Source organism: Gigantopelta aegis, chromosome 11 (assembly GCF_016097555.1).
Source record: "Gigantopelta aegis isolate Gae_Host chromosome 11, Gae_host_genome, whole genome shotgun sequence".
In the NCBI taxonomy this organism is placed as follows: Eukaryota; Metazoa; Mollusca; class Gastropoda; order Neomphalida; family Peltospiridae; genus Gigantopelta; species Gigantopelta aegis.
Genome location: NC_054709.1, coordinates 20,886,380 through 20,911,749, shown reverse-complemented (window position 1 = coordinate 20,911,749; position 25,370 = coordinate 20,886,380). Strand labels below are relative to the sequence as shown.

Below are 25,370 nucleotides of genomic sequence, written 5' to 3'. Positions count from 1 at the left end.
CCCCATCAATAGCCAATGTATTCGTTTGCATTTACCATAGTTTGACCCCCATCAATAGCCAATGTATTCGTTTGCATTTACCATAGTTTGACCCCCATCAATAGCCAATGTATTCGTTTGCATTTACCATAGTTTGACACCCATCAATAGCCAATGTATTCGTTTGCATTTACCATAGTTTGACACCCATCAATAGCCAATGTATTCGTTTGCATTTACCATAGTTTGACACCCATCAATAGCCAATGTATTCGTTTGAATTTACCATAGTTTGACACCCATCAATAGCCAATGTATTTTTTGTGCTGGGGTGTCATTAAACATTCATTCATTCATTCATTCTAGTTGATTAAATAATGTTATAGCAGTTTAATTGTGTCACATGTACAACTGTGCCATTAAATGTTTTTCTTTCTTTTATCAGGAAACCAAAAGAGAGTAGCTCCTCTGCGATTATAACGAAAACACCTCCTCCAGGCGTCATCACCTTGCCCCACCCAATTTGGTAAGTAGTCTACTGCAGGGCTCGAACTTAACGACAGCACCGACAGCAATTGCCATTGTTGTGATATAAATTGCCGTAGGTAGAGAGCATCACCGACAGCACTATTGTGCCACTGGTAAAGGTCCTCAACAATGGCAAAATGTATACACCTGGTATACATTATATGCCAGTATTTAACATTTGTACATTTGAAATATATCTACATACAGCATAATAACCTTTCAGTCATTTTTATTTGCTGCAAAAAATCACTTTAAAAAAAATGTAGGCAGGCTCAAAATGGCTGTCGTTGGATCATTTAACCCATGGCAATTGTTTTACAAATTAATTGCTGTGGGAGACAAATTCTTTAGTTGGAGGCCTGTACTGGGTATATGTAGGTTTGTTGGAAGTATTACATCTGCAAGGCTTCAAATTGATATTACAAGGTGTGGATTGATTGTACAGCTATTGTATATGAACAATTAGGAATAAAGATTTTTTAATGATTTTTATACACCACTCTTTGTACCACATACCGTAGGGAGCGCGATTTAGCTCAGTGGGTTGACCGCTTGCTTGAGGTGCTTGCGTCGCAGGATCGAGCCACCTCGGTGAATCCATTTAACTCATTGGATTTTTTCTCGTTCCAACCAGTGCACCATAACTGGTCAAAGGCAGTGGTATGTGCTTTCCTGTTTGTGGAAAAGTGCATATAAAAGATCCCTTGCTTGCATTAGGAAAAATGTAGCGGGTTTCCTCTCATGAGTTAGAATTACCAAATATTTGAAATACAATAGCCGATGATTAATTAATCAATGTGCTCTAGTGCTGTCATTAAACAAACACTTTTATATGCAAGAACAACTTGGGATAGGGTTGTGTCATATACTATTAATACCGGTAGGTCACTGTGGAAGTGACTTCTTATCTGGGACATATATCCTCCTTATCAGTTAATATTGAATCTTTAAGCCTTGCGTGCAAATACAACTTAGGAGGGTGTTGTGTTGCATACTATTACTAGACCAATGCGACCTATGTTTCACAGATTACTGCCTGATAAAGGAAATCATTGTCTTGGCTATATCTCCCTAACTGATGAAAACAGAAAGTTTGTTTTGTTTAATGACACCACTAGAGTACATTGATTTGTTAATCATTGGCTATTGGAAGTCAAACATTTGATAATTCTGACATATAGTGTTAGAGAGGAAACCTGCTACATTTTTCCATTAGTAGTAAGGGATCTTTTATATGCACCATCCCACAGACAGGGTAGTACATACCACGGCCTTTGATATACCAGTCGTGGTGCACTGGATGGAACAAGAAATATCCCAATGTGCCCACCGACGGGAATCAATCTCAAACGAACCATGCATCAAGCAAACCCCACACAGGAACAACTTTGAATAGGGTTGTGTGACATACTGTTAATAGGTCACCGTGACTTACATTCTTGTCAAGGGCATAAGATATCTTCCTAATTAAATCAGAATTCAGAAACAAACTGTGAAGTTGGTTGACACATTCATGCAATATTTTGTTCAATAGCGCATCACTATTCACAACGCAAGTTTGAGAGATCATTACACAATTTTAAGACATTAAACAATAGTTGCTAATTTATTTTCAGTTCACTAGAAATATCCCTAATCAAGATTTTGAAAACAAAATGTACCCTGCCAATCCCATGAAGGGAGGCGTAAGTGCATTTAAAAAATTATATATATATATATGTAAACAGTGCACAGCAGAATGAATATAAATGTTTTGGGCCTCAAGTGTGTGGGGGTAGGAGTGGGCGGGAGGGGGCGGGGGAAGTTTTGTTGTCTAACAGAGCCTAGCTTGTGAATTAGGCTCCTGTTCCCATAGAGATTCAAAAGCCACTTATTCATTGTCTGTTGCTTTTTTGTTCTCTTTCAGGGAGGAACAACAAGTTCATGAAGTTAAAATTACACACACTCCACCTGAGACTATCATAGACAAGGTAAATATTTTATCAGCTAGGTGGCCTCATATGACAGTTATCTTCCCATCTGGAAATATATCTGTGCAAGTATAGCCTGCTGTTTGACTGTGATTATTTTATGGCAGACAGCTTTGAAGTGGCAACTAGTAGACTGAAGTTGACATGGGGAAGCATGTACAGTGGCTTGCAAACATGTGTAATTTGTTGACATTAAAGACTTGTTTGTGGTAATTCTGGCCCATGCAAAAGTAGTGCTTTTTGTGTAAAATGGATGCACTTCGGCCAGGTTTAGTGGGTGTGTTTGTTTGAACCAAAATCCTGGGAGAAAGAGCTTGACATCAGGTGTGGTGCTTTTTAGGGTACCGGTATGTTGACCACAGACAAGAAAAGATGCATCAAACAATCCTCGGGCCTATACTGATATTAATCAGGGGTACCATTAAGGATTTGTTTTCCAGGAGTCCATTTTTTTGTCCAGTGGACTCATTTGCTCCTGAATTGGCTCGTTTCCATGAGTCCATTCTCAAAATCCATGAGTCTATATTTTTTTCAGAAACAACAGCTTAAGAACACGTTTCCATGGCGATGGACAACATCAGTTGTATTTAACAGTTGTGCAGTCAACAAAACTGAGTCCATCATGTACTAGTTGGCATGAAAAAAGAATAAAAGTAACACTTAATGGAGATTTTGTATGACTTAATTGCAGTAAATGTGCGTTGTATATATATATATAATGTATGAAATGAGTTGCAAATTGAAGTGAATTAAAGGGACATTCCTGAGTTTGTTGCATTGTAAGATGTTTCCGAGTAGTAAAATATTTCTACGATTAAACTTACATATTAAATATATTTTCTTGTTTAGAATATCAGTATATGTGTATTTAATATTCTGATCATCTTAATATATGTAAGAAGCCCAAACTGGATTCTGTCTTAAATAATATTTTAGGAAATAAAATGAAATTTAACCTACCGGTAGTAAAAATATGAGAACAATCGGAAACACGTTTAATATACAGCCACTAATATATTATGCAGAAAAATATATTTGTTATGTAATTACAATCGTTGAAAAGGCTCTGTTAGTTGATAACATATTAAAAGTTGCAGCAAACTCAGGAATGTCCCTTTAAGTATCATAAATTTCATATAGCACATATGCAAGGGCAATAATTGTTGTCTTTACTGAGGGAACGAGAGTGTCTTAAATTTTGTATACAAGTACCTCTCATGCAAATATAACAGTGTTCGAGATTAAAACATTTGAGCCATATCCCAGTTGGATACTAACATTTCAAAATCTCATATCCCACCTGACAATTTAGTATCCCACTTAAATGAAATTCATAAATAACATTGTAACAAACTTGGACGACACTGTTACTTAACTTTCGACTTTCATTGTTTCAGCAAAAAAAAACCCCGCAAGATTTAAAAAAAAAAAAACCCAATATTATATGGTATCCTGGTGGGATACTGGGTTATTGAAGTCTAATATCCAAAATCAAATTCTGGTATCCCCGGGATATCGGGATACCGTTAATCTCGAACACTGTATAATTATTATTTTTAAAGGACATATATATACATGTATAGCCTAGTTTTTAAACACTAAGGCATGTTTTAGCATTAGAGCCGAATTTGATAACTGAAATCATACTTTACTTAGATTTTATTGTTTAGAGTATATCCATTTCTGGACATTCAAAGTGTTTTTGGTCATCCTGATGTTTTTAAAATCACAAAATGCATTTCTCATATTTTTAAAAACACATATGCATCTGAGAAGTAACAGTTATGGAGTCAAGTTTTAGTCTATTTTAGAGAGTATTTCACCATTTCAAAGTCACAGACTCACGTTTCACTCAATTGTAACTTTATCCAAATGTGTTACGGGTTTGTAGATCAACTAAACTTAGTGTTAATTTTCACGGGTTGAAACTAGGGTCTGTCCATTTAAGTTTCTTGAGTGAGTTTGTCATAAATTTCATACAGCATACACACAAGGTTGAGGAAAAGTATAATAAATTTCATGTATAGCACATATATGTGAGTGACATTGTATTCATTCATTCCCAGATAATATCATAAATTTCATGTAGCACACACAAGTGTAATAGTAATTAATAATTGTTTTATTTTAAGATAGTATGATAGTATCCTAACCAGTAAATGTTGTATATATCACGCATACATGTGTAGTGTTCGAAATAGACACTTGTCCATTTGTCATGACAAGTGAAAATCTCTGAGAACAAGCAAAGTGTACCTCAATGGTTGTCCAGTGAACAAGTAAAAATGTTCAATGCAGTTTAATATTGAGCAATCAAAAATAGGATCCTTGTACAAAACATTTATTTGGACATGTGAAAATATTGCTGTACAAGTAGATTTCTTTATGTACTTGTGCGGTGGACAAATAAAAAATTCTACTTTATATTTCTATAGCTGATGTGTGATAACTATTTGATTTTCAGAGAGAGAGTATTATAAATTTAATATACCGGTAGTACACATGCAGGTGTGATAATTTCATTATTTACTGCCTATGTCTTTTGTAGATGGCATATTACAACGTGCAGATGTTGAGAAAGGTTTTCGACATTTTCTCTGGATTCAGCTTTGGATACAGAAATGAAAGGAAGTGGTTGAAGTAAGCTGATGCCATATTTCTTCTTTGTTTCATTTCTATTTCTCATTCCAGCCAGTGCACAAGAAATAACCCAATGGACCCATGCACTGAGGGGAATCAGTCCCAAACCGTGCATCAAGCGAGCGCTTTACCACTGGGCTATGTGCCGCCCCTTAACCATATTAACGATATAAATTCACATGATTAGGTGAGCTAAAAACCACTCTCCTTGGAACAAGTTTGAGGGGAGTGACAGGGAGTGTGAGTGATAGTTCATGTGAAATTTACTCAGTGGTCAGTCTCTGCAGTAATGTGACTCTTAAACATTAAACCCTTTAAACCCTTAAAGCAGGGGCGGGATGTAGCTCAGTGGTGTGGTATAGCACTCGTTTGATGCACGGTCAGTCTGGGATCGATCCCTGTCGGTGCATGGGCCCATTCGGTTATTTCTCATGCACTGGCTATTTCGCGCTCCATCCAGTGCACCACGACTGGTACATCAAAGGTAGTGGTATGTACTACCCTGTCTGTGGGATGTTGCATATAAAAGATCCCTTGCTGCTAATAGAAAAGAGTAGCCTATGAAGTGGCGACAGCGGGTTTCCTCTTTTAATATATGTGTGGTCCTTAACCATATGTTTGATACCATATAACCATAAATATAATGTGTTGAGTGTGTCATTAAGTAAAACATTTCTTTCTTTCTTTATCTCCATTGCAGTAGAATCAGTTTCCTTGAGACTGTTGCCGGGGTACCGGGAATGGTGGCTGCAATGTTGCGACACATGAAATCTCTCCGTCGACTCCAGAGAGATTTTGGCTGGATCCACACTCTCCTAGGTAAATATTTACAGTTCTAGACATTATTAAAGACACTTGGTCCCCATCCAGCACTTAAGATATTTCAAAAAAACTATTTTCTTCATACATGTACATGTAACTCTAGAAATGTTAGAAATGCATTCCTGGTTTGTTTTGATGATCTGTGACAGCTTCATTTGGAGTGGTGTACATAGGGTATGCCAGGTATGGCACGTGCCCTGGGTGCCACTTGAAGGGTACGCCACTGAGCAGTTTCTATTAAAGTCAGACATTATCTAAAAGATGAGCATCACATGTTTGGACAGGGGCACAATTTCAATGCTTGCCATAGGCACTATTTTCCGTAGATACGCCACTGTTCATTTAACAGGGGTTTGATCTATAGCTCAGTTTGCAGAGCACTCACCTGAGGTGCTTAGGTCAAAGGATCAAATCTCCTCAGTGGACCCATTCTCTATTTGGTTTTTGGGTCCCTGTAATATTCCTATCGCCATAATGGCAGTCATATAAAATTAATATCACTCCAAAGGGAGTTACATAAAATTAATGTCACCACAAAGGGAATTATATAAAATTAGTATTACCCCAAAGAGAGTTATACATGTATAAAATTAATATGCCCAAAAGGGACTTACATGTGTATAAAATTAATATTACATACATGTATTTGTATTAAAAAAAATTGTTTTCTTTCCAGAGGAGGCAGAAAATGAGCGCATGCATCTGTTGACAGTACTTGAACTGAAGCAACCGTCCATGTTATTCAAGTTGTCTGTGATTGCTTCACAAGGTAAATTTTAAGGTCACGCTAATATTTTGTGATTTAAAGTGTATGGCATCAGACATATACATGTAGTTAAGATTAACCACTAGAGCACATTGATTTATTACGGTAATCATCGGCTATTGGATGTCAAACATTTGGTTATTCCGACATATAGTCTCCGAGAGGAAACCTGCTACATTTTTCCATTAGTAGCAAGGGATCTTCTATTTGCACTATTCCACAGACAGGGTAGCACATACTACAGCCTTTGATATACCAGTCGTGGTGCACTAGCTGGCTCAATCTAATTAAAATTAGCTCCATTATTACATGTGGATCTAACACCAGCCAGTTGGAGCTCATGTCCACCAATCAAAACCTTACTTGCAGAATCCTGCCAGTGATTTAAAAATAATTTGAAAACATTCCGAATTATCCTGAGGGTATACGACATGTTTCGTGTGAATTACGAATGCCTTAAAACATGTTTTATTTTATAAAATAAATAATTTGTAATGTAAAACTGAAGACTGATTTAGTTGGGGTTTTTTTATAAATAAATAAATAATTTTTAATGTAAAATTGAAGACTGATAACCCACCCCGTACGTATTGGTATGGTTCGCTGTACTGCGGCCACTAAAATAGACTCACCCAATATTTTTAGAATTTGTATGCTCCCAAATAAGGTTATAAAAGGTGAAGTGTGATTGGTCAATATTTAAATTATTATTTACAAACGAAATGTTACCTGGACAGTGGGGACTACGCAGTGTTGTTAGCAATCCGATTAAAATTAGTTCTACTGGTCTAAATAAGGCATTCGTAATTCACATGAAACATATCGGAATGTTTTCAAATTATTTTTAAATCACTGGCAGGATTCTGCAAGTAAGGTTTTGATTGGTGGACATGAGCTCCAACTGGCTGGTGTTAGATCCACATGTAATAGTGGAGCTAATTTTAATTAGATTGTAGCTGGCTGGTGTTAGATCCACATGTAATAGTGGAGCTAATTTTAATGAGATTGTAGCTGGCTGGGACAATAAATGATCCAGTGGGTTCACCAATCATGGATATCAACTCTAGATCAACTACACATTAGGCGAGTTCTTTACCACTGGGCTACGTCCCATCCATATTTGGTTAAGAACCACACAGATGAGAAGAAACCTGCTGCTACCGCTCCATGGGCTACTCTTTTTCATTAGCAGCAAGGGATCTTTTATATGCAACAAATGCTGTGGCCAATGGAGGGGCAGGCATATTTATCAAGCTCCCTTCAAGAAATACCCTAACTGCAAAAGTACCAACCGGCACCCACAGTTCCAACTACAATGCAGAAACCCATGCACTTATTCAGGCTGCTACAATGATCAAGGATGCAAAAGAAGACTGTCAACAAGTTGTCTTCCTCACAGATGCTCTCTCAGTCCTACAAGCCTTGCAAGGGGAAAAACTTCCTCACCTGAATGAAGCCATGCAAGAGGTAGCAAAGGAAAGACGAGTAGCTCTACAGTGGATCCCAGCACATTGTGGGATTCCAGGAAATGAGGAAGCAGACAGGCTAGCCAAGCTAGGAGCTAATCATGTACAGCCCAGCAACAACATTAGCTTCTCAGAGAAGAAAACCTTGATAAAGGCAGCCAACAGACCCAGGACAGAACAAGATGATTACCACCTTCTCAGTCGCTTGGAACAAGTAACTCTGTTGAGACTCCGGACAGGCCACAACCGACTGAATGCTCACATGTTCAGAAAGTTTAAACTTGCAGCAACACCAACCTGCAGTTGTGGCCTGGAAGACCAAACAGCAGAACACATCTTACAGGCGTGTCCAATTCATCAAGACCTGAGACAAGCTGAGTGGCCAATCGAAACTGCCATACACACCAAACTCTATGGAAAGAGAGGCGAACTGGAAAAAACAGCTCATTTTATCTTACAGACTGGACTATTGGTCTAAATTGTGAAAGAGAAAAAAAAAAAAAAAAAAAAAAAATATGCAACATTCCACAGACAGGTAAAGTGTATATAAAAGATCCCTTGCTGCTAATGGGAAAATGCAGCAGGTTTCCTCTGAAGAATTCATGTCAGAATTACCAAACGCACACAACACATTTTATTTACGGTTATATGGCATCGGACATATGGTTAAGGACCACAGCTATTAAGAGAGGAAACCTGCTGTCACCACTTCATGGACTACTCTTTCCAATTAGCAGGAAGGGATCTTTTATATCCACCATCGTACAGACAGGATAGTACAGGATAGTGTTACACCAGTTGTGGTGCACTGGCTGGAACAAGAAATAGCCTAATGGGCCACCTGACTGGCTGGAACAAGAAATAGCCCAATGGGCCCACTGACTGGCTGGAACAAGAAATAGCCCAATGGGCCCACTGATTGGCTGGAACAAGAAATAGCCCAATGGGCCCACTGACTGGCTGGAACAAGAAATAGCCCAATGGGCCCACTGATTGGCTGGAACAAGAAATAGCCCAATGGGCCCACTGACTGGGATCAATCCTGGATCAAATGCTCAACAGGCGAACACTGTACCACTGAGCTACATTCCACCTCAAAATAATTCTGTGCTCTAGTGGTGTCATTAAGCAAAACAAACTACAGTAAAACCCCTAAATAAACCAGACACCCATTGGACCAAGTAAAAAGTCCAGTTTTAAGGCATCACACAGCTTAATTAAGAGAGTCCGCTTTAGGAAATACATGTGTAGTTCCTCATAAAAAAAATACTACAAAATTCTGATATGCCATTTGGAATCTTACTTTGATGATTACAAGTAGGTTGACCTCTGTAATATTTAAATAATCCATTGGTTTGAAGTTACTTGCTATATGTAGTACTCACTGATAATAGCTGTGCAGGGTATAGTGCCACTTGAATAACAGCAACATGGGGTGTACTCTAACATGAGGATGGCTGACTGAAACATGTTGTCGTCGACCTATGTTGATTTTTTACACAGTACATGTCAGTTGAGAGCACTCCCTAAAATTAGTAGTCACTTGACCCTCTCGACAGAGTTGTATTTTTACAGAATATATTCCTACACAGAAATTGTATTGAACGGCATGGAGTAATTAATGGTGGTGTGAAACCTTAAGGGGTATCTGGATCACAAAGGTTCTGTTCTGACATTTAAAAAGGGAGCACTAAATTGTTTTAAAAGAAATTCTTGTTTATAGAGAGGGTTTTATTTTGAGGGGTTTCACTTTAATATATTACATGTATTTTGCAATGTCTGAAGATTTTAAGTGTGTTTGTGACTTGGTTTAGTTTTCATATAGTATATTATATTGTCATATTTGACTGGTTTTAGGAGTGTTTGTGACTTGGTTCAGTTTTTGCTATATGCTGAGTCCGCGGTTTTGTCACCGTTTCGTTGGCTACCTAGAAGAGGAAGCTGTCAAGACGTACAGTAAATGTCTGGAGGTATTTATTTTATCACGTCTCTGTGAGAGGAATATATTATGGTTGAGAGAGAGAGAGAGAGAGAGAGAGAGAGAGAGAGAGAGAGAGAGAGAGAGAGAGAGAGAGAGAGAGAGAGAGAGAGAGAGAGAGAGAGAGAGAGAGAGAGAGAGTGAGTGAGTGAGTGAGTGAGTGAGTGAGTGAGTGAGTGAGTGAGTGAGTGTGAGTGTGTGTGTGTGTGCGGATTAAAGTCAAGAATTTTGAGACATGTGCATGAATTAAGAGTAGAAAGAAAGAAATGTTTTATTTAATGACGCACTCAACACATTTTATTACGGTCAAACATATGGTTAAGGACCACACAAATAATGAGAGAGGAAACCCGCTGTCGCCACTTCCTGGGCTACTCTTTTCTTTTAGAAGCAAGGGATCTTTTATATGCACCATCCCACAGACAGGTTAGTACATACCACAGCCTTTGATATACCAGTCATGGTGTACTGGCTGGAATGATAAATAGCCCAATGGGTCGACCAACAGGGATCAATCCGAGACCAACTGCACAGCGAGCGAGCGCTGTACCACTGGGCTACTTCCTGCCCCTGAATTAAGAGTAGAATGATAAAAGCTATATTGTTGTTATCAAGTTACTGGGTTCAATTTCACAAAACATCATAAGCCTAAATTTGCACGTAAATGTAAATCTACGACTAAACCACAATTCTTATTACTATTATAGTTCAACAAATATAGTTAGAAGAACACCTATTTAATTTTCTTTTCTCTTTAAAATACTCCAGCTTCCATAATGATGTAATTTCCTGCATGAAATTGATGCCAAACACTTGCAAACGTATGACCGGTATAACTGCTAAAAGAAGACTGCTAAAAGAAGACGTACACTTACAATGTTTAGTGAAATGGGTCCCAAGTTTTCAAATTTTATGGGAAACCATGTGAAACTTAATTTCAGTATAATCATGGTAATAGTGGATCACAATGTATGTTACATGATAAAGAGTAACAACTTAATTTCAGTATAATCATTATTACTGAAATTAAGTTGTTACCCTTTATCACGTAACATACATTGTAATCCACTATTACCATGATCATACTGAAATTAAGTTGTTACTTTTTATCACGTAACATACATTGTGATCCACTATTACCATGATCATACTGAAATTAAGTTGTTACTTTTTATCCCATCACATACAATGTGATCCACTATTACCATGATCATACTGAAATTAAGTTGTTAATTTTTATCACGTAACATACATTGTGATCCACTATTACCATGATCATACTGAAATTAAGTTGTTACTTTTTATCACGTAACATACATTGTGATCCACTATTACCATGATCATACTGAAATTAAGTTGTTACTTTTTATCACGTAACATACATTGTGATCCACTATTACCATGATCATACTGAAATTAAGTTGTTACTCTTTATCACATCACATACATTGTGATCCACTATTAACCATGATTATACTGAAATTAAGTTGTTACTTTTATAACTGCCTTCTCTATACCTCACAACGATGATAGATTCTTTTTCTCGTCCATTTAATTACAGTAACAAAACATTAATTTTGTAAGCTGCTTACAGTTTGTTTATTGTAGAACGATTCGTAAACATTTCACCTACAAACTCATATTTAATCATGCACAGAAAAATATAGTCCACCTTATGCAAGGACATAAAAACATAACAACTTAACAATAACTACAAAGTTGAAAATATTAATTTGTTTAACTATTTTTAAACAATGATGCAACGTGAAATGGCAAACAGAATTTTGAAAACCATGAGTTATGACGTCAATCGTCGTAAATCATGAGTTATGACGTCATGCGTATGTAGAAATCGCCCAGCACCAGGGTGCTAGACCGATTTATCTATAGCACCATGCAAAAGCTGACTAATTCAGTCCATGCAGTAGGCAAGAATACAATGTATGTTACATGATTAAGGGTAACAATCTTTCCATTCTGTGATTCTACCAATACACAGGGCTTCTAGAATTTTTATAAAATCCACTAGGATCGGTGTTTTTACAAATTTACTAGCCACAATTAAAAATTCACTAACTACTTTACTTTAATAAGTTAATACAATTTTACTAATTAATAGTAATAATCAGATATGTCACCTAAAGAGATGGAGCTTAAAAACACTAACATTGTGTGCTGGTGGTGAATATTCATATTTACAAAATAGACTTACATGTAACTGCAGAATTTGAACATTTCTCTAGCCATCGGGCATGGCAATAGTAGTTATTTATTAGCGCAACATTGAATATCACTGGGCGGGACGTAGCCCAATGGTAAAGTGTTCGCTTGATGTGCAGTCGGTCTAGGATCGATCCCCGTTGGTGGTCCCATTGGGCTATTTCTCGTTCCAGCATTGCTCAACAACTGGTGTAACAAAGTCTGTGGTATGTGCTATCCTGTCTGTGGGATGGTGCATATAAAAGATCCCTTGCTGTTAATCGTAAAGATTAGCCCATGAAGTGGCGACAGTGGGTTTCCTATCTCAATATCTGTGTAGTCCATAACCATATGTCCAACACCATATAACAATAAATAAAATGTGTTCAGTGCGTCATTAAATAAAACATTTCCTTCCTTTGAATATCACTAGCCATGGGAGTGGGGCTACCATAATCTAGAAACCCTGCAATACACTACTGTAGTGCTATGAGAAATGATCATAATTTGCATCAAATTCTATGACTCAATGATGCCACGATTTTTAAAATTATGTTTCAGGATATTGAGAACGGCTCCCTGCAACACTGGCAAACTCAGCGTGCCCCCGATGTGGCTCTTAGATACTGGAAGCTCAAAGTATGTTTTTATTTGTTTCAAATTATTTCCGTGCTTATTTCCAATTGGGTGGGATTTAGCTCAGTCGGTTGAGAGCTCGCTTTCAAGATCATAGGATCGAACCACTTCAGTGGATCCATTCAGCTGACTGGATTATTTCAAAGGCTGTGGTATGTGCTTTCCTATCTGTGGGAAGGTGCATATACACACTTTTTGGCACCTTCCTGCACCCGTGGACTACATGTCAGAATTAACAAATGTTTGACATCCAATATCCGATGATTAAGTAATCAATTTAAACAAAACAAACTTTTAACTTTATATCCAATTGAGGTTCAAGTACGTTGTCCTGGGCACACACTGCAGCTATCTGGCCTGTCTGTCCAGAACAGTGGGTTAGTTAATGGTAAGTGGTTAGTGAGAGAGGGTGTAGTGGTCTTACACCCAACCACTGAGTCGTTAAAACACACTCTTCATGGGTGGGAGCCAGTACCGGGTTGCGAACCCAGTACCTACCAACCTTAAGTCTGATGGCTTAACCACGACAGCACCGAGGCTCAAGGTACATGTATGTGTTTATATCTGGCTCTTCTAGCTGTCTCAGTCAGTACTACCATCTGAACTTTCTCTTTTCCAAAACAGTATACCAAACATTTGTGTCTGTATCATGCCTTGACCAAACTTCCAAATAACATGCATCATGGGCCTACCAGTCCAATTAACCCTAGGGGACTATAGGCTTTGTTTCCATCCTTCTGTCTGCCTGTCTGTCCCACTAATAGTTTTCTGTATGTTTTCTTTCCATAAGGTCTCAAGATATTGATCCAAAATTGTGTGTATTGCTTTATCAAGTGCTGCTACAGGTCAAGTTTGACTTTCATGGTGATTGATATACACATTTTTGGCAGTGTTATGGCCTTTGAAGTTTGGAGATATAAAAATTAGCTGGGCCAGGTAGGGGCCATGTATTGCGTTAGTAGTACTCACAATACTCGTTTTTACTGTGAGTGGGGACAGCACGTAGCCTAGTGGTAAAGTGCTCGCTTGAAGCGCGGTCGGTTTGAGATCGATCACCGTCGATGGGCCCATTGGTCTATTTTTCATTCCAGTCAGTGCCCCACGACTGGTAAATCAAAGGCATTGGTATGTGCTATCCTGTCTGTGGGATAGTGTATATAAAAGATCCCTTGCTACTAATGGAAAAATGTAGCGGGTTTCCTATCTAAGACTATATGTCAAAATTACCAAATGTTTGACATCCAATAGCCAATGATTAATAAATCAATGTACTCTTGTGGTGTTTTTAAACAAAACAAACTTTATCTTTTTATTAGTCCCCTACTGGTCCAACCAGAGGGAACTGTTGGTTTCATCTCCATCTGTCTGTCTGTCTGTCCGACATAGGTTTTCCGGATGTGTTTTTCAGAAGACTTTTAGATATTGAGCTGCAATTTTGTGTATAGCTTCATCATGTACGGTTACAGATCAAGTTTGACTTTCATGGCGATTTCCCCATTTTTAACGGAGTTATGGCCCTTGAACATAGGAGATGTGAAAATTAGTTTTTCTGGATTTTTGCAATGCCTGGAGATATCAAGATAAAAAATTTATATAGCTTTACCATTTGTATATATCTTTACAGATCAAGTGGAAGTTTCATGATGATTTACCCATGTTTCTGAGTTATAGACCTTGAATTTAGGAGATACCAAAAATTGTTGAGACCGATAGGTGACACGTATTGCTTTAGCAATACTCTCAAAATGCTTGTTGGTAGTAGTAGTATTAATATTATAGCCATGAATATTTCACATCATAAAATCTCTGACATGGTTTGTTCATTTATTTTATTTTTTTAATTTTCCACAGGAGGATGCGACAATGAAGGACGTGATTCTTGCGATCCGCGCTGATGAGGCTCACCACCGAGTGGTCAATCACACACTGGCGTCGATGAAGCCGACGCAATTCAATCCATACAAGCCCGGACAGTGAATCCACAGCTGGATTGTCTCCTCTTGCCAGGTTCACTGAAGCAAATCCAGTTTTAGTCGTGTTGTACAAAGTGCACATGTTGTAATTATGTTTGGTTCTTAGCACACACACACATACTGGTTAACCTATAATTTGTGATGTTATCCCAGGTTTCCGTTTTCCAGTGATTTGCAGGACTGGTATATTATATTAATTTAAAGCCATGATGCCCATAATGTTTTGTAATGTTGAAATATGTAGAACAGTTTGGTCTACTTTCTTTTTATTTTCAGAACTTGTGTTTCATTTAAAGCTACGATGCCAGTTATTTTTTTGCCCAAATATTTTGAATCATATAGAAATGATCTGTTATTTCTTTTTTACCCCTTTCAATGATGTATATTTTTACAACATGCTATGGCCACACCCAACAGTGGCATATTAATGTAGGGTCTTCTTCAGTTCAACAAGGACATTTTTAAACCAAAAGGGCAATTTTAACTACTTGTCTTTCATCAAGTGATGATACTATACACATGCGACTTCGATTACAGTTACGGAAAAACACTTGTCTTTCATCAAGTGATGATACTATACACATGCAACTTCGATTACAGTTATGGAAAAGCACTTGTTTTCTAATGCTAGAGTAGTGGGTTTTTTGTGTGGGGTTATTGTTTTTTTGGTTTGTTTGGCATCTAGTTAAAAACAAAAATCTTTAAAAAGATGGCATGGTGGCTTTAAATATAGTGTTGGAGACCATAACATTGTTTTTCGTCAGTGTGCTAGAGAAATAACATGTTTCTTGTACAACTTATTGTGCTTCAGTTGCTTTTTAGTTTCGTGAAAGCAAAGTGTGGCAGATATAAATTATTATGGGACTAGTTGAAAATTGACATTTAACCCTTTCTCCTGTGGTAAATGAAGAACATGAACAATACAGTGTAGAAATGGAGTGTGAATGGGTTTACTTCAGAGAAACATTGAAATACTGATATGTGTTACCATAGAGAGTAATATATTTTGCACTTTATTATTTTTGTGTACTATTTAAAAATATTGTTTACATAATTTAAATTGCCTTTTTAATTTAAATTATGGTTTGCTTATTTTACAATATTATATACTAATTTTAAACTACTCTTTAAGTTGTTTTCTTTTATCGAATTTAGATAAATTTTGCAAATAAGTCACCTCAGCATTATACTGATGTACAGAAATACAGGTATTCAAAAGGTGATTAGTATTTATTATGATACACTCTTCTTGTACTGAAAAACTTAGTAATTTCCATTAAAAAAAAAAACCAAAGCAAAAAACATATAGAAAAATGAGAAGAAATCCAAACAAAAACACCATGATTTTTGGCTTCATTTTCGTGCTTACATGTATATCCAATTAAGGCTGAAGCACTTCGGCTTCAAGCAGTGCTCTCAACATCTCTTCTGAGAAAGAAGGGACTGACTAAATAAGCTTAGTACACAGAGCTGACCCATATGTTTTAAAATTAACATCATACATTTACAGCTTATATGTAGTAAATAGACAATATTTCAAAATGCCGGGTAACCGAAAGTAGGTTTATGTGATTTTACCCTAGGTAACCAAATTATTTATTACCTAAAACTTGCATTGAACTTGTATTTTAATGATATTTATTTTAGTCAATATTCTGTAAGTTTAAGTGAAATTGAATGTAAACTAAGAATATCTTATGGCAAAATTTTAAAGACGCAGACCCTAGTTTCAGCCCATGAAAATGGACACCAAGTTTTGTTAACCTACAAATCTGCAACACATTTGAATAAGTTTATAACAGCGAGAAGCTAAAGTCTAAAGTCTAATGTACAAGTGAAATCCCATCCATAAATAGATTTGAATAAGTTTATAACAGAGAGAAGCTAAAGTCTAATGTATTTATATAAGTGAAATCCCATCTATAAATAGATTTCTCGATAACCATTACTTCTTAGAAGAATGTGCATTTTTAAAATTATGAAAAATGCATTTTGGGGTACGAAAATAAATATTCTAAATAATAAAATGTAAGTACTTACAATTTAAATGTTCAAAAATGGCTTTAATAGTGACAAATGTGTTGTTGTGTTTAAAAACTAGGGTCTGTTACATTAATTAACAGTTTCTTTGATACTCGATGATGTGACCTTCAGAACATGTTATGGCTCAATATATAGCCGATTTCAATTCACATAAAAATTTAAGTTGCATAATCAACGTACAATTACGAACATTATGAAGGTTCACACAATGTTTTAATTTATTTTCAATTTTTTTTAATTCTCAAAATAAGTTGATGCTGTTGTATATACACATGTAATAGTTTATAATATGTATCATGATACAGGGTACTGGTATTGTGAGGTTCACGATACACAAATTCTAGTAATGCACCTTCATAGACATAGTCAGAAAAGAATTTTGAAATACTCAAGAAATGGATTGAACAGTTTTATTTTGTTTTTGTTTTGAAGTTGTATGATCATTATTATTTTTGGTAGTTTCAGCATTCCAAAAATCTTTTGTTAAATTATTTATACAAATTTTAATTGTTTTTTTCCCAAGATATAATCACAAGCTTTGGAGTGTTGCAGCTATCTCAATTCAGTGTAAAGCTTGACAGATATCGGGAATGCTAGAATATCTTAATTATACTAGTATTTTCTCAACTTAGTGTAACTCTTGACAGATATCGGGAATGCTAGAATATCTTAATTATACTAGTATTTTCTCAATTCAGTGTAACGCTCGACAGATATCGGGAATGCTAGAATATCTTAATTATACTAGTATTTTCTTTAGAGCTTAATAAGAAGCTGTTTTAGTTTTTAGTTTGCATTTTTTGCTTAATTACATCATTATGTTATCAATTTTGGGGAAATGAAAATGTAAGAACAAAATTAAGGAACTTCATTTTGCTATGTGTATTAATATTGGTGTTGGGGTGGGTGGTAAACTTTGGGAACCAGCAAAGAAAAAAAAGGAACTTCATTTCGGTCTTTGTGTATTAATATTGGTGTTGGGGTGGGTGGTAAACTTGGGAACCAGCAAAGAAAAAACAGCATCAATAAGAGTCCTACGAATATAAGTAAGCAGCGATATGTCATCTATGTGACATGTTGCTATATTTCATTCTTGTTAAGTGTGTAATATTTGGAGTGGATTGGTATATAGGTGGAGTAAACGAATATTTAGACAGACTGATTATGTTTTAATTTTCATTCAATAAAACAGAAAAGTTGGTTGTTCACTGTACCAAAATGAAATTTTCTCATATCACTATAAAATCATATATGTTTTGCAATATATGAGAACCTTTCTAGAAAATCTAAATCTAAATGTATGGGTCATTCTATGCTCTAGATCCCCTTTTGAATGTTTTTCTTCTTTTATTATTTTTTTTTTTTTTACAATGTGTTTACTCATAGCATAGCTTGTGATAAAACAATTGCTTAAATTGATCATGTTAATGTTTACAGAAGATGATGAACTAATAATTAAAACGGTTATATCTGAATTAATTCACTGAATATTTTCCAGTTGATTGATTTATATCTGTCAAAATATGCAAAACATTTTTCAAGACCTCTCCCTCACCCCCCCTTCCTGGACAGAGAGGGAAGATATAGGATAAAAAATAATTATTAAAAGTATGCTAGTCACATGACAGTGTGTGTGTGTCTCTTTGTGTTTGAGTCTGTCTGTGTGTATGAGGCACAATGTACTGGTTACTTGACGTTTGCCGAGTGTTAAAAAAAGATTTTGTTAATGATGGAACAGAGAGGGTGGGCCAGATGCCCCCAATAATTTCCACCAGTAGGACAAACTATGATACAATTTCCCTCTCTTGTCCACTAATTTAACCTCAGAATCGAAGTAGGCTTGCCGTTTGTTTCTTGCTTTTACATATCAGTCAAGCACTCTACCACTGACATTGTGCTTACATTTTAGTACTACTGTAGATACAATGTAGTTATCAAAATTAAATGTAAAATTTATTAATTAAAGATAAATGTAAGTCTTTTTTTTTTTTGCCCTTAAGACCAATGCTATTTTATGTCTTAAGACTCTTTACTACATCTTAGTTGGTAGAGTGCTTGCCTTAGGTGCTTGGGTCATGGGATTGATTTCCCGCAGTGGACCCATTCTCCGATTGTTTTTGTGTTGCTGTTTTTCCGTCCCAACCAGTACCCGACAACTGGTATATCAAAAGGTGTGGTATATGCTATCCTTTCTGGGAAAATGCATATAAAAGACCCCTTGTTGCTAAAGAAAATATGTAGTGGGTTTCTTCTAAGACTGACTAAATATTTGACATCCAATAGCTGATCTAATTAAATAATCATTGTGATCTACAAGTGTAATTATACAAAACAAATGTTATTACATTGATTTTCTGTTTGGCCTACTATGTGACAAGTTAATATACTTGTAGATATATTTTGTGGTTACAATATTAAAGATACTGAAAAAAACCATCAGTATAACTGCAATTATTATAAAGCAAAATGTGTTAATTTTGCATGACGACAAACCAAACAGTTTATTAGTTCTAAATTATTTTTTTGTAGTAAAGTTCAGATTTGGTTGAATTTTTTTGTGTTAATTGTATGTTTAAAAATATGTAAACAATTAATTCATTATTTTTCATCATAATACTGTTTCACATGTAGTCATTCATATGTTTGGGTGAGTTTTAAGTTATTTAAGTTGTATTTAAATCTACAAAATGTTACATGATGCTATTTGTGTCCATGTTACTTTACCATGCTTTATAAACACATACAAATTCTGAATAAAACTTAAAAAAGAGGTGGAGTTATTTTGGTATCATTGTTTCTGAAATATTTAGGTAATATGTTATAAAAATTCATGCAATTTGAATCTTTGTTGAGCTTCTTTTTATTTATTTTTTACTTAGTTAAAATATATATATATATATATATATATATATATATATATATATTTTATGTGTGTGTGTGTGTCTCCAGAAAAGGGGATTTGGAGCATATTTGACCCATATTGTTTTCGTAATTCATTTTAATAATGTGTTTTTTTCTCTCACTCTCCCTGATTGAGTCGGTGCAGCTAAAATCTATTGACTCTTTGTTTCTGTCCTCAGAATTTCCTTCTGAATGCTTTATAGATACATGGAAACAACATTTTATGGTGTGCAATTTAACAAAAATATTTTTATAGCTTTTTATCCAATTGCAGGTTATTATTAAATTCTGTACAAATGAGACTGGAATGGACCTGAAACACTGAAAAATTACTTTCATTTAACTATAGAGTTTTCAGCTTTTAAAAGACAATTTCAGCTTTTATGTTTACTTGGGTACAAGGGCAAATCCAGGAAATGTTTTAGAGAGGGAAAAATGGGCATACGGGAAGGAAAAGTAAACAAATTGTTCAAAAAGGGGGCACTTTAATTTTGTGGGGGGTGGGGATGGGGGCGAGTATCCCTGGGTCTCCTCCCTTGAAGGATTTGCCCTTTGGGCATCACATCCCTGTAATTATTCACTGAATCTCCTAACAGAAATTGAAGACAAAATCTGTGAATAAATCCTTTTCTATTTATAAACCTATATGCTTATTTATAAACCATTAAGTCTATTTTTAAACCAGTATGCCTATTTATAAACAAGTAGGCCTGTTTGTGACATGAAGGGTTTGAAAATCATTTTATTCATTATGTTTGTTTTGTTTTTGTCTCCACAATTGATCACAAATGGGGGAAGGAAGGCACTGTGCATGTAATTGTTATATTCTTTCTTTTAACTTATTTTCGTGCTTATATCCAATTAAGGTTCAAGCATGCTATCCTGGGCATACGACTGGACAGAGGGTTAGTTGGTAATGGTTAGTGAGAGAAAAAGAGGATGTAGTGGCCTTACACCTACCCATTGAGCCCTTAAGAACTCTGGGTTGGAGCCAGTACTGGGCTGCGAACCCTGTACCTACCAGCCGGTAGTCAATGGTTTAATCATGATACCACCGAGGACAGTAATTCTTATATAGTTGGTAGATCTGCTGCAGTTGTTTCCTCTATGCATACTTTGTTAAAATTTCATTTTGTGGGTGGTTGGTATACAAAAATAAAATTTGTTACTTTGACTGACCCACTTAACTATGCCCTCCCTCCATCACCCATTGTGGTCAATTCTGGAATATCCCAAGTGAGATGGTCCATTTGTATAAATGAGCTGGGTACTTGCATAATAATGTGATTTCAAACATGCATTTGGTTTTTTGTTTACACTATCTGAACATCCGTTACAGTACAGTCCAGTCAGTTTATAGAGTACACGCACGAGACAAAAATATCCTTTTAGTCCAAAGTCAAAACATTTGTACTTCCCTACCACCTTCTGGTTCAGGCTTGTACCCCCTGGACCCTGACTCTGGTGTGATCAGTGACCTAGACCAGCGGGGAGGGAAGAGGCACTTTATATACCATAGCATAAATGACAACTGGCACCTGCCAGGTTGTAAATTCACAGTAAAGCAATCACAACTTTGTTGTAATCAAAGCACTTGTAGGACCCCACACACACACACACCCTCTGTATCCATTATTAAGGTAGAAAAAATACATTTATATGGAGGAACATTTGTTGATAGGAGGTTGTCATATAGAACATGTATAGCCATTATATTCAGATGTTAAATTAATGTTTATATGCTCAAAGGAATTCTTTTGAAATGCTCATTGTAAATAGGTGATTGCTATAGACAGGTGACACTATATTGGTCAAAATAAAGGAGGGAGGGGTGTTTCAGATAAAAAAAATTATGTCCATTATAGATAAGTGGTTGTTAAATAAAATGGACTTAATTTATTTGTGTGCTTATATTCAATTAAAGTTCAAGCACATTGTCCTGGGCACACACCTCGGCTAACTGGGCTGGCTGTCTATGATAGGATTTAATAGTGAGAGAGAGGTCGGTATAGTGGATTTTGGGAGTCGATGCAGGGGTGCGAACCCAATATCCACTAGACCATCAAAATAGTGTGGACTTTATGGCAGGTTTGGCTGTGCAAAACATATATGTATTCCCCACTCATAAAGAGATTAGTTTACAGTTATGTTATTTTTCGTGTGATATTCTACAGAATATTTTCTCTAAAGTTGTTTTGTTGAAAAATAAAAATACTGATTCACATATGTACACGTGTTTATAGATTGTTTTTGTATATTGTTCATATATATTTTTAGAATTTTGAATATTATTACACATATAATATACTTACTACCAGATGTGATTAGTTATTATATCATTGAAGCTATAGTGGAGGGTGCTTGTGGGCTTAAAGTAGATGGGTGGGAGAGCTAGTGTGCATATAGTGGAGGTGTGGTAGGGGAGGGCATAAAGTGGAGGGTGGTAAGGGGTTGGATGGCATAAAATGGAGGGTGGCAAGGGGTTGGATGGCATAAAGTTGAGGGTGGCAAGGGGTTGGATGGCATACATAGGAAGTGGGGTGGATGAGGGTCCAGAGGACATACAGTAAGGGGCTGGAGGGCATACACAGGTGTAGTGGGGAGGAGCCGGAGGGCATAAAGTGGAGGTGTAGTGGGGGAGAGGTGCTGGTGAGAATACAGTGGAGATGTGGTTGGGGAGGAGAGGGAAGGGCTGTATATAGTGGGCATTGCAATTATATATTTACTCACGAAAAAAAAAGGTTTCTGGGCATATATTGCACAAGGTATATATTGTAATGATATTGAAGGAAACATCGTAAGCATTATAAAACACTGCAAGCATAATTTTACAGTTTTATTTAGTGTTCAAGAAAGTTTTTTACGCGAGTATATATTTTCATGGGTGTCAGACGATCCCAGAGTTGAGGAAGCTATGGTTGTGGAGATTGTATAATCTTCAGATTTGGAGAGGTCAGTGTGCCCCCACCCCCTCCCCCATCCACTTCTGATGCCTATGGTTTCTTGCCATGTATAGTTGTCGATATAGTGTGGAGAAAACAGGGTTTGTTTATAGTGAATATGTACAAATATCAAATAGTTAAGTATATCATACCAGTCAAATAGGGAGTATATAATAATAATACATATTCGTGCACAGTCCAACCTAGGTTAAGCAACCGCTTATGGGAGTATTGATAAGTGGCCTCGATTTTCAACATATTACATGATTTGGGAATAGTAAGATGGCTTATGTACAGGTGGATGCTTAACACAGGTCAGTGACTTTTGTATTGGTTGATTTGGGATTGGAGTTTGGAACAGTGGCCATGAGTTAAATTTGAAATAACAGCAAATGGCCCAAATCTTAACATGATTAGGGATTCCTAAGACCTCTTAATAAAGGTGGTTGTTTAATACAGGTCCGTGTTTACGATTTTGAAAGATATGGGAGAAGGTGAAATTCTGTTTTTAATTAAGATGTTTAGGGATTTCTCAGACGTCTTAAGACTGTTTAATACAGGTCCATGTTTACAATTTTGATTAGTTTATTAATAATAATATATTTTTGACATGAACACCATAATGATGAAGTCTAGGAACTATTTTTAGTAGCGCATGGTACCATATGAATGTGTAACTCGTGTCTAGTATTATGTCAGTAACAAAATATTTTGAATTATTTTTGTATATTAAAACATCAGTTTTATGATATGTGCGTCACCAAGGATGGGCAGGTGGGTGCAAATGAAACCACTTTTTGGTGATGATGATGTTTTAGTTTTTTGTGTTTTTTTCAAATCAGTTTCATGTTTTAAAAATCAAATGTAACAGTTAGTTATAAGCTTTACTAGTTAAATGCAAACATGAACCCTTTGCAAATATCCAGGTGACGTGTGCAGAAGATGGTTTAAATGTTAAGGAACCTAATTCACAAAGTTCTCCTTAAGCTCATTTATGCTCACTCATTGCATCGTCACGGCATGTTTTGTTTTTGCATTGCAATTGTTTTTCTTTTACAATATCATAATGATGCGTGGATTGAATTTAATTAGGCCTCAGATCTTTATAAGAAATTGATGTTAGAGCACAAGATTGATCAAAACATGGCCAATGCAGTTCGCAAGTTATATACATAACTGGTTGTTCACATTTTCAAATCTTACACAGTATTACCGACTCCCATACTTGTAGCTCCAACCTACAGGGTAGGTATTGAATGTCTTTCAGAATAGGCTGCTTTTCACGTGGTATATGTTTTATTTAGCTTTCACACAGAATGTTTTAATCGTAAAAAGAAAAACAATATATGTTATAGATATTTACGACATATGTTTTAGTCTTTCATTCAATGTGCTTTACTGATTAACAATATTTTTAGTTGATAGTTGTTCACGACATATGTTTTAGTCTTTCATTCAATGTGTTTTACTGATTAACAATATTTTTAGTTGATAGTTGTTCACAACATATGTTTTGAGTGTTATGCAATGATTTAAGCATTAATACTGTATATGTTTTATTTAGTCTTTCAGACAAGATGTTTTAGTCTTTCAGATGAAATGTTTTTGTCTTTCGGTTAAGATGTTTTGTCTTTCAGACAAGGCGTTCAATTTTTAGATAAGATGTTTTGTCTCTGGCAAATCGTATATTCCATACTTAATGTTAAATGGGTGGGGTAGTGGGGTGAGTGGATTGGGTAGTGGGATCAGGGGACTGGGTAGTTGGGTAGTGGGGTGAGTGGATTGGGTAGTGGGATCAGGGGACTAGGTAGTTGGGTAGTGGGGTGAGTGGATTGGGTAGTGGGATCAGGGGACTGGGTAGTTGGGTAGTGGGGTGAGTGGATTGGGTAGTTGGGTAGTGGGATCAGGGGACTGGGTAGTTGGGTAGTGGGGTGAGTGGATTGGGTAGTGGGGTGAGGGGACTGGGTAGTTGGGTAGTGGGATCAGGGGACTGGGTTGTGGGGGGAGGGGACTGGGTAGTGGGGTGAGGGGACCGTCGTTATTTTTTTTTTAGCCCATTGTTACTAATTATTATGTCATTACAATACATTCCTTTCATATTCTCTTACTTTCGAAATATTCTTCTAAGAGCGTGCGCACATGAACAAACACACACAGGTATATACACGCGACATCAAAGCCATTTGAGAAACGATAAATTGGATGAGTGACATTACACGGCTTGAATTTGAGAATTTGTTACCTACAGAAATTTTAAAAGGTTTTTGCCGAAGGCGAGATGCTAACCTATGGCAATTTTGAGCCTCGATCTCTGCGGCAATTTTATACCAGTAACTTTTGCAATAAATAAAAAATAACAAAAAGATATCTTCAACCGACGGCAGTAATTTATATCCAGCGGGGGAAAAATCTGCCTTCAGTAAATCTCCTGACCAACGACAATTCATATGGTAGTTGCTGCTGATAATTTCGAGCCCTGGACTGTTTTGGATTTGGCCTTTACGTCTATTACTGTTTTGAAACACCT

General features: G+C 36.3%; 1 protein-coding gene across 1 annotated transcript in view; it reads left to right on the top strand.

Annotated features, from left to right (window-relative positions):
* Positions 1-22,129, top strand: part of LOC121385507 (alternative oxidase, mitochondrial-like) — a 28,900-nt gene extending 6,771 nt beyond the window's left edge. Inside the window, exons 3-10 of the mRNA XM_041516208.1 lie at positions 425-505; positions 2,414-2,477; positions 5,026-5,117; positions 5,818-5,936; positions 6,616-6,708; positions 10,029-10,141; positions 12,910-12,987; positions 14,836-22,129. Of these exons, the coding sequence (XP_041372142.1) occupies positions 425-505; positions 2,414-2,477; positions 5,026-5,117; positions 5,818-5,936; positions 6,616-6,708; positions 10,029-10,141; positions 12,910-12,987; positions 14,836-14,961 (766 nt within the window). The 3' untranslated portion in view covers positions 14,962-22,129. The remainder of the gene's footprint in view (positions 1-424; positions 506-2,413; positions 2,478-5,025; positions 5,118-5,817; positions 5,937-6,615; positions 6,709-10,028; positions 10,142-12,909; positions 12,988-14,835) is intronic.
* Positions 22,130-25,370: the final 3,241 nt, after the last annotated feature.